General features: G+C 34.1%; 1 protein-coding gene across 27 annotated transcripts in view; it reads left to right on the forward strand.

The window, feature by feature from the left end:
* Window positions 1-12,089, forward strand: part of AFDN (afadin, adherens junction formation factor) — a 181,640-nt gene that overhangs the window by 157,890 nt on the left and 11,661 nt on the right. For 10 of the 27 annotated variants that reach the window (XM_043999451.1, XM_043999453.1, XM_043999474.1 and 7 more), the window contains 2 exons: window positions 519-1,547; window positions 3,785-3,820. In XM_043999451.1, the coding sequence (XP_043855386.1) occupies window positions 519-1,547; window positions 3,785-3,820 (1,065 nt within the window). The remainder of the gene's footprint in view (window positions 1-518; window positions 1,548-3,784; window positions 3,821-12,089) is intronic. The other 17 variants (XM_043999465.1, XM_043999475.1, XM_043999467.1 and 14 more) reach the window with 5 other exon arrangements.

Below are 12,089 nucleotides of genomic sequence, written 5' to 3' on the forward strand. Positions count from 1 at the left end.
TTCTACCCATGGGCAAGTTCTCTAGAACAGCAATAGAATAGGCCTAGTTGCTTTCTGATTCTGCCTTCTAGATTTTGAGGTCTTATATATGATAACTATATAGACTGTACCAAGTCCTGGGACATTTCAGAACTTCCTAAATTAGGTCTACAATTGTCAAAACTACATGCTCAGGATATTTGGATGAATGGACAACCTGTAGAGCTTGTTTTCAGTACTTTTCTTGGGAGAAGTATTGCAAATGAATGATGGACTGGGTCCAGGATTAAACGGGAGTAATATAGCAGGCTAGATTCTATTTGGGAAATTGCTCAGTGCTTTTCATGATCTCTGAGCTTCTACCTAAAACAAAACCCATTATTCTTTTTAGTAATTGTGTATCACTGGCAGTCAAAGAATATTACAGTTTCCAAAGAAGCAAAATAGTGGCTCGTTCAAAGAGATGACCAGTGTAAGCATAATGATCTGTTTTTAACTCTTTGTTAAAATGCATTAAGTGTAACTTTTCTTTTTTCCAGCGTGTTACTCGTTCCCAAGAAGAACTAAGAGATGATCAAGTTTACCAGCCAGAGTGTCATCGCCAAGATTCAGACTATTTAGAAAGGAAGTCTGACAGTGACATGTGGATGAATCAGAGCTCTTCAGTGGAATCTAGCACGTCCAGCCAAGAATTCCTGAACCATTCTTCTAAGTCTGTTACCCCAGCTTCTACTTTAACCAAAAGTGGCCCTGGCCGCTGGAAAACACCAGCCGCTCTTCAGCCAACCCCAGTAGCTATTTCCCAGCCTATTAGAACAGACCTTCCTCCTCCTCCCCCACCTCCTCCCGTACACTACGCAGCTGACTTTGAGGGGGTTCCAATGGATTTGCCTCTCCCTCCCCCTCCTCCTCTGCACCAGGTAGGTCCTCAGTCTGCTCCTGCGGCAGCTGCAGAACGTAAAAAGAGAGAGGAACACCAAAGGTGGTATGAAAAGGAAAAGGCTCGTTTAGAGGAAGAGAGAGAGAGGAAACGAAGAGAACAGGAAAGAAAGCTGGGGCAAATGCGCACTCAGCCCCTAAACCCCACCCAGCTTCCTCCTGTACCTGTCCAGCAGATAAAGCCAGAAAAGCCATCTACATTACAGAGACCCCAAGAAACAGTCATCCGGGAGCTGCAGCCCCAGCAGCAGCCACGGACAATTGAGCGGAGAGATCTGCAGTACATCACAATCAGCAAAGAAGAACTTTCTTCTAGTGATAGCTTGTCCCCTGACCCATGGAAACGGGACGCCAAGGAAAAGCTGGAGAAGCAGCAGCAAATGCACATCGTAGACATGCTAAGTAAAGAGATTCAGGATCTTCAAAACAAACCAGATCGTACAGCAGAAGAAAATGACCGCTTGCGAAAACTCATGTTGGAGTGGCAGTTCCAGAAGAGGCTCCAAGAATCAAAGCAGAAGGATGAAGATGATGAGGATGAGGAAGATGATGATGTAGACACCATGTTAATAATGCAGCGCCTAGAGGCTGAAAGAAGAACCAGGGTAAAGGGGAAAAATCCTTTGGGTGTGCGTATCTGGGATCTCTCTCTCTACTTACCTTCTTCATCTCTGTGTATGTGTTATGGCTGTCTATAAATTCATGAACACAGTATAGGACCAGGTTTAAAAAAAAGACTGGTCTAACAGGTTCAGTTAATGCTTACCAGATCGAATATTTTGTAAAACTGACGTGAAGAACAGGTTATAGTGACTAACCCAGTGAAATTAATTTGAAAAGTTTGAGGGGGAAAAAAGAAAAAATACTTAGCAAATATTAGATGTCTATATCAGCAAATTAGATGCCCCTCTTTTTTTAATCAGAGAGTTGATGAATTATTCTTTTCACCCTACTGTTGAGTAAGCAAAAAAGAAAGGTATTTTTTACTGACTTTTAGTGGCATTGAATAAATGAAAGAAAGTAAAAACATTTATAATTCCCTACTTTGTAGCCAAGCACTGTGCTCAGTGTACTCAGAGTACTCAGAATGGAAATACAAAAGAGAGAAAATCACCTGCCTTCAGTGAGTTTATATTCTAATGGAGAAGAAAATACATATGGAGAAGTGTAGTGGTCCCTAGGAAAGAGTTTTGGTCTGGGAAGTCACAGTAGTTGGTGAGAACCAGAGGGCAGTTGTTTCCAAATACAAATGATTATGTTTAGAATTTATAGTGATGTTTAAATTTGCTAAGTCCTTAACTTGGTATTTAACAGAAACCTTTATTGTTTGGCCATAATATTTAAAAGACAGGAGTTTGTTTAAATCAGTAATCAGATTTTATTTGAGATATAAACCAAAGACCAATTCAATGGTTTGCTCATCTTTTTTTTTTTTCCCCTCTAGTCTTACTGGTACTCTCAAAAGAATAAGAATAAAAATTCAATTTTTCTTATCAGATTGTTTAATGTAAACACCCTTTAAGTTGTTAAAAATGCCAAAATTCAGCTAAATTCAAGGTACTTGTTTTTTTCAGTGAGATAAAAAAGTCCCTAATAGTCTTATTTCCAGGGCTACTTTGATGTCATTCCTTATAGCAATTTGCAAAAGTTTATACTGAATATTTTTATTTAGTATTATTTGTGTTGTGATTATAGTGAGGTAAGACAGCTAAGACTGGATCTTTCACAGATTAGTTTGTCTTTTGATTATAACTCCAGTTCATATAATTGGACTGCTGTTGCTAAACGTTGGGCCCAGTCTAGAGTGATAACTGTTAGAGGATGGTTTACAATGCACTGTGTATAGATAATATTTATAAATTATAAACTGTGGCTCAAGTGGGCACATGTATATATGTACATACAAGCATATGTATATAGGTTTCTATTTCAGGCTATTTCTTTTTCTTTTTCTTTTTTTAATTTGGAATATACTTTATCCAGTAAATTGAATCCAAATTTCCATCTACATATATCCCAAAAGTTAATTTTAGGCATTTGTTGGATTCTTAAATATTGAGCCTAGTTTTTGCTTTGAAATTTGTTTATTAAACTTATTTAAGAATGATTAATAAATCTTTAAACATATTCTGTGGTTATTAGTGATGCTAACTTTCTGATATTTTATTTCCTAAAGTTATTCTAGGTTTTCTTGATTATTTTTCTCCCCTTTGAATTAATTGATGATTAATAGATTTTTGACATTAGATTGATAATTAGATAAAACTATGATGAATGTAAGTCTTCTTTTGCTTTAGTTTCATTCAATGTTTTTATTTCTGATCATAAAACTGTTATTTATTGTTTAAAAATATTCCTAATTTTAATATTTCTTACTACTTTCTTTCTAAATAATCAAAGTAGTCAGATGCATGAATGTAATTTTACTTGCAGTTAGTCATTTCTCAGAGCACTACCTCTTCATTATTGGTGGTCCAACTGAAGTTAATTTAAAGTATCTTGGGTATTATATATCATATGTTTGGATTTCAAATTAAGAAAATTTTTCACTAATATTTTTAGAGTATTTCTTTAATTTGCCTCATACTTACATTATTTTTAATAAGGTCTCTAGTAAGAAACTATCAGGGCTGCTGCTTTCAAATTTCTCTAATGAAAAAGTTTAAATGTATACTACTTGGTAGTCTGCATTGTCCTCATAGTGCTATACATTAGTCAACGGTTCTTTACTTTTTTTCTCTTATGTTCTTCGAAAACAGATGAAGTAAGAAATCAGCAGAAATGCCTTTGGGCACAATAGGAATCTAAACGTAACTTTTTTTTTCACACTTCATCTTTCTTTTTTTCCCTTCTCTATTACCTGCAGCAGACTGCTATGCCAGCAATCTCTGTTCTAGATTTGGTATGTTCCTGTTTCTTTCCCTTCAGTACTTTTTTCCCTGTCTTTATTTTCTTTAGTGATGGTAGTCTTATGTTTTTAAGTAGATTCAATGTGTGGGTGTTTTGTTTTTAATCTTTTTAGGAGATATTCTAGAACAGGATATATAGTCCAGTAAATCACTTAGAAGTATGCATTTTAAATGTCCTTATACTTAGCCATTCTTTGCTTTGTTTAAAGTATTATATTTTGTTTATGGATTTGAATTGTTTTCAGCTTCAATCTTATTATGGTCTATGTTTGATTTTTATTTGAATTTTTGCAGTATATATTGCTATTCTAAATCTACCATTAGAATTGTTTTAGAAAATCTGAACACTTGGGAAAAAACTTTAGTATGGAAAATTTATCTACTTTTTTAATATTAGAAATAGATTTTTAATGGGGAAAAGTAAATATTTAAAATAAAGGAAACTTGCTTGAGTTTTTAATACAAAACTGAAATAGGATTTGACTAAATTTGTCAATTGAGATATTTTAACCCATTAATAGAGTGCTGTGGTCTTAATGAAACACTTATTTTGGTTTTTTTTCCCCCTCAGTAATGTCTTGGGCTTTTTAGTTCATCTTAACAGCCATGCCAGTTTAATGAAATGGACTAAAAATAATGCTTTATTGATTTTTCTCTCAAAAAAAACCCCATCCACTCTGACATCCCAATAATTGGTATTTCAACAATTTAATATTAACATTGGAGAAATTTGGTTTATTATTGGGTTTCCATTCAGGCAGGCATTTCACTAGCATGGGATTTGAAAATTTGGCTGTCTCTGTATTAATTTGAAATTTTTTAAAAAAACAATCAGTGAAGTGAAACCATAATCAAACCATTTATTTATATATCTTTGAATTGAGGTTTTGTTTTTTTTTAATCTTAGCCACATTTTTGTTAATCTATAACAAACACCTAATTGGTTGGCTGTCAGTATAAAATTGCATTGGTTATCTATGTCTTGATGACTTGGATTACTACCAAGGATCTAGAATTTGCTTCTTAGCTTTGTAAATTCAGAAATGCAATTTTATCCATTCATTTAAGTGTTATTAATGATTTGGGAAATCAACTAACTGGAAAGGCTGCTCTAATAAAAGCCTTCCAATATCCCTCGAATGCTCTTCCTACTCACTTCAATCTTTTAGAATCCCTAGCTTCAAAGTGCACCTCAGAAGCCACATTTTACATAAGAGTCCTTTCCTGATCCTCCCCTACCTACTCCATGTCATTTGGGACAAGCATAATTTCATGTGAAACTAACATAGAAGAATGTTCTCATCTTTATTTCTTTCCAGTTCTTGTATCACAAGATTGTGTTTACTGTGTGTTAGGTACTTGTGTTAAGGCTAGGAATACAAATACAAATACAAATTTGAGATAGTCCCTTCCCTCAAGAAGCATTTTCCCCCCATGGGGTGCCTGTAATACTGGTGCTTGTCTGTCTTCCACGGAATTCTCTCCCCCACCCAACCACTCCCTCCCCTTTTGTTATGAACAGAGGAAAACTGTTATATTTTTTAGGAAGTATGTTTTGTAGAAATGCCTTATACGTTAACATTCTAGGAAACATATGCCCTAAGACCATATAAAAATAACTGACCTTTAAAAGATTTAAAAATAGCTAAATATAAGTTAAATAGCTAAATGTAATTTTTTTCCTAGTGTTTTTAAAGATTTCATGAACCATTAACTGGACTTTTGTTTAGAAGTTACCAAAGACTTTTAAGAAACACCTAAGAATGCAATATGTCGTATTCTACTGAGTTTTTATTATGGTTACTTTGCATCACCAGATATTTCAAGCATTCCATAGCTATCTTTCACAATAAAAATTAAGTCAACAAGCATTAATTAAAATGCCTTTGTGTGCCAAGTATGATACTATGCTATGCACTTGGGGTACAAGCAAATGCAGAAACATTCCCTGCCCTCAAGAACCTCACATTTTAATGTGAGAGACCACATGGAAGCAACTATGTATAAACTGGAAATGATCTTGGAGGGAAGGCACTAGAATTAAAGAGGTCTTAGAAAGATGTCTTGCAGAACATCATATTTTATCAGAAACTTGAAGGAAGCCAGAAGGTAGAAGTAAAAAGGGAGGGAATTGGAGGCATAGACAACTGCCAGTGAAAATGTAGGCAGGAGGGGCAGCTAGATGGTGCAGTGGACAGAACATTGGCCCTGGAGTCAGGAGGACCTGAGTTCAAATCCGGCCTCAGACACTTAACACTTACTAGCTGTGTGACCCTGGGCAAGTCACTTAACCCCAATTGCCTCACTAAAAAAAAAAAAAGAAAATGTAGGCAGGATATAGGAGGGAAATAGCAAGGAGGCCCAAGCACCCGACTGGTTGACTACATAGAGGGCCAGCACTGTAAAAGAAAATGGAAAGGTAGGAAGGCAAAGTGACGAGAGATTTTTAAAAGCCAAGAAAAGGCATTTTCAAGGGACAGCTTTTATTCTCTTGCACATCTGATAGAATGTAAGTAAACTCCTCTAAGAGACTTGGAGTAGGCAGTGAGTGCCTAGTGCTGCCTCAATAAATGCTGGTGTTTGGGGTGTGATCTGAGCAAGGACATACACCAGGAGTTTAAGGGGATTTTCTTGTGCAGGTTTGTTGTGTGATTCATACTGTGGTATTGACACATGATTTTTGAAGCAGCTTGATTAGAGTGGAACTGAATAACCACCTAGGTACTTTTAAAGTTCTTATTTCATTAATTTGCAATAATTGACACCTGATACTATCCCCTTTAACAATAGCTATTTTTGAATATTATTTCCAGTTAGTGAAAACACACATACACATACATATATACGTTGATTTTCTTGACTCATAGAGCTCAAAAACTGGTCCTAAAGCCACTATCATTTCTCACATTGCTGAAAAAGAAAATTTTATAAAAGTGTGATGACATTGGCATCAAAGAAATAGGTAGGTCAAGAAAAAGGGAGTGAGCCACAAAAATTCATCTAGAAAAAGGTTATATTTCATATTTATATATATTGGTAGGAAAACCTATAGATGTAAAAGGATATTAGAATTAATGTCCCTACACTTATGTTACAAAGTCATGACATTTAAAAAAGGACTCTTTGATAAGTCATGATTATACACCATAGTATAGTGGCTATTAGCATTTTATGGTACAAAAATTATAATGAATCCTCAGTTTGCATTACTTTGACTTAAGGCTCATTTTCCAGGAACCAAAATATGCTGTAAAGTCAAGGAATGTTTGTATCTTTATATCTTGATAACAACACTGGATTTTGTTTTGGTATCTCCAAAAATTTTCTTGGTTTTCCATTTAGCAGATGTTATTATCCAAGTTACTGTTTTGAAAAGAATACTGGTTTTAAAGCTGAGAACCCTGTATTCAAATCCCCCTAATTCAGTTGCTAACTGTGTGACCTTGAACAAGTCATTATAACATCTCTGTACTTCAGTTTCCTTGTCTGTAAGATGAGTATTATAATAGCACCAATCTCACAAACTGATTGTAAGGATCAAGTCAGTCCAAAAGAGATTGCTTTGCGAATCATAACATACTATTACTATCAACATTAATGAGACATAGCATAAAGTGGATATAACCTCTTTTTGCCCGAGAAATTTTTATACCATGTTGTACCCATGACCTTTTATTGTTGCCAAATTTTTGTCACCCCCACGTTCAGTTATGTGACTCCATATGGGGTCACAACCCACAGTTTAAGAAGCTACTATCTATACCACACTGCTTCTTAATCTTATTTGACCCTGCAGGATTAGTTGGGAGCCATTTCTAAGGTAGTTCTCAAAATGACACCAATTATGAAACTGATTTTGATAACATGGAACTGTTTGTATATTCTGTTTAAAAATCATAAAGACTTTTTTTGCTATCTAATCAATTCTAAAGTCTTTTTTCCATTATTGTTCTTATCCTTTATATTATAAGTAGTTTCTCTCATCATATTTCTTTATATGTGCCTTAAACTGATTAAGAATGAGCTAGGAAATTTGCTATTAGATGTCTCTTACATATAATAGGCAGTTTAAAACAGATATACAATCTGCACTTTAAGTTGAAAGATATTTGGGTATGACTCAACTGTCAACATGAATCATTCATTTGCATGCACTATCCCACGTTCTCCTTAAGCATTTGGGATAAATCATGAGATATCACTTTTCTCATGGAAACTCTTTAAATTATCTAGAAGGGGCTGTGTTTTAGGGTAAGAATAAATACAGGTGAAAAGGTGAACAGGAAATGTATTAAGTAGAATCACTTTATCTTAGTTAGATATGCTTATTTTAATCATCATTATTGAACAGTACAAGAAGTTAAGTTGCCTTCTACAAACTGTCATTCAAATTAGAAAAAAATGAAGGCCATTTGGGAAAGAACAAGTATTTTCCTATTTATGGATATTTGTCAATACCATTTTTAAATCTATACTTATTGTGAGAATTAGAGATTTGTTTTTTATTTCATAATTCTGCACCTGAAATTAACAAAAACAGCTTAGTAACTATCTCTTGACCTTTATTTTGTATAAACTGATAGTTCCCAAAGTCAATTTTGTCATTTTTCACATTACCAAAAAGAATGATGCTAAATATGACATTAAAATTAAGAAAAATCATGTTTTCAGGCAATAATAATATTTAGTTGGAAGAGAGAAGAAAAGAGCACCCTGATAGAAAAAACTCATTACCTCCAGCTTTTCTTAAGAAAAAACCACAAATAATAAACGGTTTAACAGAATTTCTGCAAATAAATTATAAATAAATAAATAATTGTAAATAAATACCTGAGTTATACAAATAATTTGCCATTTTAAATATGTAATCTTGGTTAATGTTGATTCAGATTTTTCTAGAGCCAGGTCATAAGAACAAAAATTATGTTTCCTCATAGTGATATAATATCCAAGATTTGTTTGATGCTGTTGGCCAGTGTCTTCCCTCTTGGCTGTCTTGGGTTAAGAAGAGAAACCATAAAGTTTTCCAGCCTAATGTCCAGAAGATTTTGTATCTCATGGTTAATGTGTTGCTTATAACAAAATAAGCTATTTAAGTTTTGTTCTCTTTTAAAATCTATGAGACACCAATATTCACATGGGAAAAAAAGATTCTCTCTACTTTCTTACAACTTGAAAATTCAGCAGTAATATAAGGCAACACTCCCCAAGTGTGAGCTGATCCAGATTAAGATGTAATTGGAAAATATTTAACAAAATAAATTACAATGCAATAGAACATAGATGTGGTTTTCTAACTCATTATGCAGTCCACAGGGATCTTTATGTATGGTTTAGAGACCCTTCTTTCTATTTGAATTTGATACTGCTCATATAAGAGACCATTTATTTAGATTAAAGATCTCAAAAATACCTTCTCTTACAAAAGGAACTTGCTTGTCATAACTAAGAAGTGACTTAGATTCTCAGTGTCCCAGATAATCAAGACTACTATTTGTAGACAAGTCGCTGATGTGCTTTGGTGGAAGGAATCTCTTCATTGGGAATTCACTATACTGATGAAATCCCAGGACCCTCTGCACACATCTTCCTCACTCCATCCCACCCCCAAGCAAATTACTTTTTGGGGGCATACTCAAGGCCAATATCAACAATAGATATGTATATTTTTGAGCTAAACAATTTTTTTAAATGACCTTATCACCTGGAAACTGTTCAGATGACAAAGAACATGCTGCAGAACCCAAAATATCAAAATGACTTATACTTTGTTGAAAAATAAGCTAATTATGATTTTTTAAATGAACTTGAACCCTATTATATAATTCCCAAGTATTCTCCTAGGAATAGTTATAATATCTTCTAATAACGGAACCCCCTTCCCCCATTTTCATTGTTCCTATAAAATTCCCTTTTTCCTGCATTTTAATACCGTGGATAATCAATATAGTATTTTCTTTTTAATGAGGATTTCCATGCTATTATCTTGAAGGACAAGACAAAGTTCTTCATACAAGTTACCATATTCACCTAGCCTTCTTGATAGAGATATTTATCTTCTCTAATCATTTTGCCCTCTTTCAGTCTTTAACAGTGCTTACACAGTGGCAGCTAGGTGGCGCATTGGATAAAGCACCGGCCCTGGATTCATGAAGACCTGAGTTCAAATCCAGCCTCAGATACTTGATACTTAATATCTGTGTGAACCTGGGCAGGTCATTTAACCCTCATTGCCCCACAAAAACAAAACAAAAATGCTTACTCACAGACTAACATTGTAAGACCTGAAAAGTCAGTTTTCCCAATAATTTTTGGGTCTATGTCCACTGAGGCATGAGCTATTGTCATCTACTCTCTTTGACATTCATTTTTGTCTGTGATTAGGAATAGACAATCATTTAATTCAGTGTTTTCAATAAGATTGTTTCTAGTATTGCTCATTAAAATGAGGTGGTGCTGATATTCAAGGGCATTTGAGGAATGGCTCTAACCTTTTGGTTCTTGGGGAAGAAATGGAAAGTGTCACAGTATATGTAGGAGTGGATAGGTTTTAATCTGAATCACTGGTGACAATTCCCACATTACCATGATCTGTTAGAGAATTAAAATGTAAAAAGTGTCGTTAAAGGTTAATTTATTACTCTCCTTTTTAAAGTATTTTCAGCCAGATCGCAGTAGTCTGAAGAAGAGGAAGATTTTTTTAAATCATACTACATATCTAGAAGTTGAGATTTAAAATTTTACTATTGATAATTTCATTAATAACTGAGTCTGTTTTAGCATTATAGTGTTTCACCAGATACCAGAACATCATTACCATCAAAAAGACCGTTAACTAGGTGGCACAGTGGATAAATCACCAGCCCTGGATTCAGGAGTACCTGAATTCAAATCCTGCTTCAGACACTTGACACTTACTAGCTGTGTGACCCTGGGCAAGTCACTTAACCCCCGTTGCCCTGCAAAAACAAAAAACAAACAAACAAAAAAAGACTTAACTATTGGTTAATAGTTTACTCACTTTAATGCCAACAACTCTAACAACTGAACAACATTTGAACATTCCTTTATATATTTTAGTGTAACAGAGCCAAGTGGTCAGATACCACATGTTAAGTTTAAAAATACAAAAAAAGAATTAAACAACCATATCTAACTATATCTGCATATTTGTTGCAAAAAATGAGAATATGTTTACATGTCTTTTTACCTTTCTAGGGCTTAGTTTCCTTAGGTGTAAAAGAGAGTTGGACTGAATGACTTAGAGAGGTCCTTTTAATTTCTGTATCTACTATCCTATAAATATTGGCATCATTTTAAACAAACTCTATACGAATATATATATATATATATATGCATACATATAGATAGAGAGGTTAATTCATTTCCTTTATCCTGAAACCTCAAATTCAAGGAAGTGTAATCCTAAATTAAGTCTTCTGTTGACTGTGCCTAAGCTGATGTTTAAAGGGAAAAGACTGAATTTTTTTGGCATTAAAAAGACACTTGTGGCAAAAGGTGTTATCACAAAGCTGGAAAAATGTTCCAAAAATGCTTCTCATGGCATATTTTTAGCGATCAACTCTATATGTATGATTGTGTGTATCCACATACTTGATTTTGAATAGAGAATGATTTTTGATTTTCAGAGTAGAAATCATTGGGAAAACGATTTAATTAATGGAAATTCTATTATACTTATGAGAATGCATGCATTCCACAGTGAGGGACGCCTGTATTCACATTTGTCTTTATAGGGATTTCTTGATATAAACATTTACATTTTGACAAAAGAAATATTTGTAAGTGTTTAAATAGTAATGTAAAGAAAAAATATTGGATTTCCTATTTGTTGGGTTTTGCAAACTAGCATACTTAATTGGGCTTTTAAAATGTATTGCTTTCATGTGATTGGAAAGCATCGTGTACATGGGGAGGGATATATGTATAAGTAATAAAACCTCAGTGAAGTAGTCCTAAGATCACTAAATTTTAGAGGTGAAAGGGACATTGGAGATTATTTATCCCAACTCCCTCCATTCTTTTACAGAGGAGGAAACAGGCCACATGAGTTACCCGTGGTCACACACCTAGTAAGGGGGCAAGACTTGGATTAAAAAGATTTATTCTAAATTCGTTTTTGTTGTTGCTGCTGTTATTTTTTCTGGTATGCCATACCACTTAAAAATTTTAAGTTAGTCCAATTTTAGGTTTTTGCATTTATCATAAAAAAAATTAATATCCCAAAAGATTTTGGAGACA

The sequence above is a fragment of the Dromiciops gliroides genome, chromosome 4 (assembly GCF_019393635.1).
Source record: "Dromiciops gliroides isolate mDroGli1 chromosome 4, mDroGli1.pri, whole genome shotgun sequence".
Taxonomy (NCBI): Eukaryota; Metazoa; Chordata; class Mammalia; order Microbiotheria; family Microbiotheriidae; genus Dromiciops; species Dromiciops gliroides.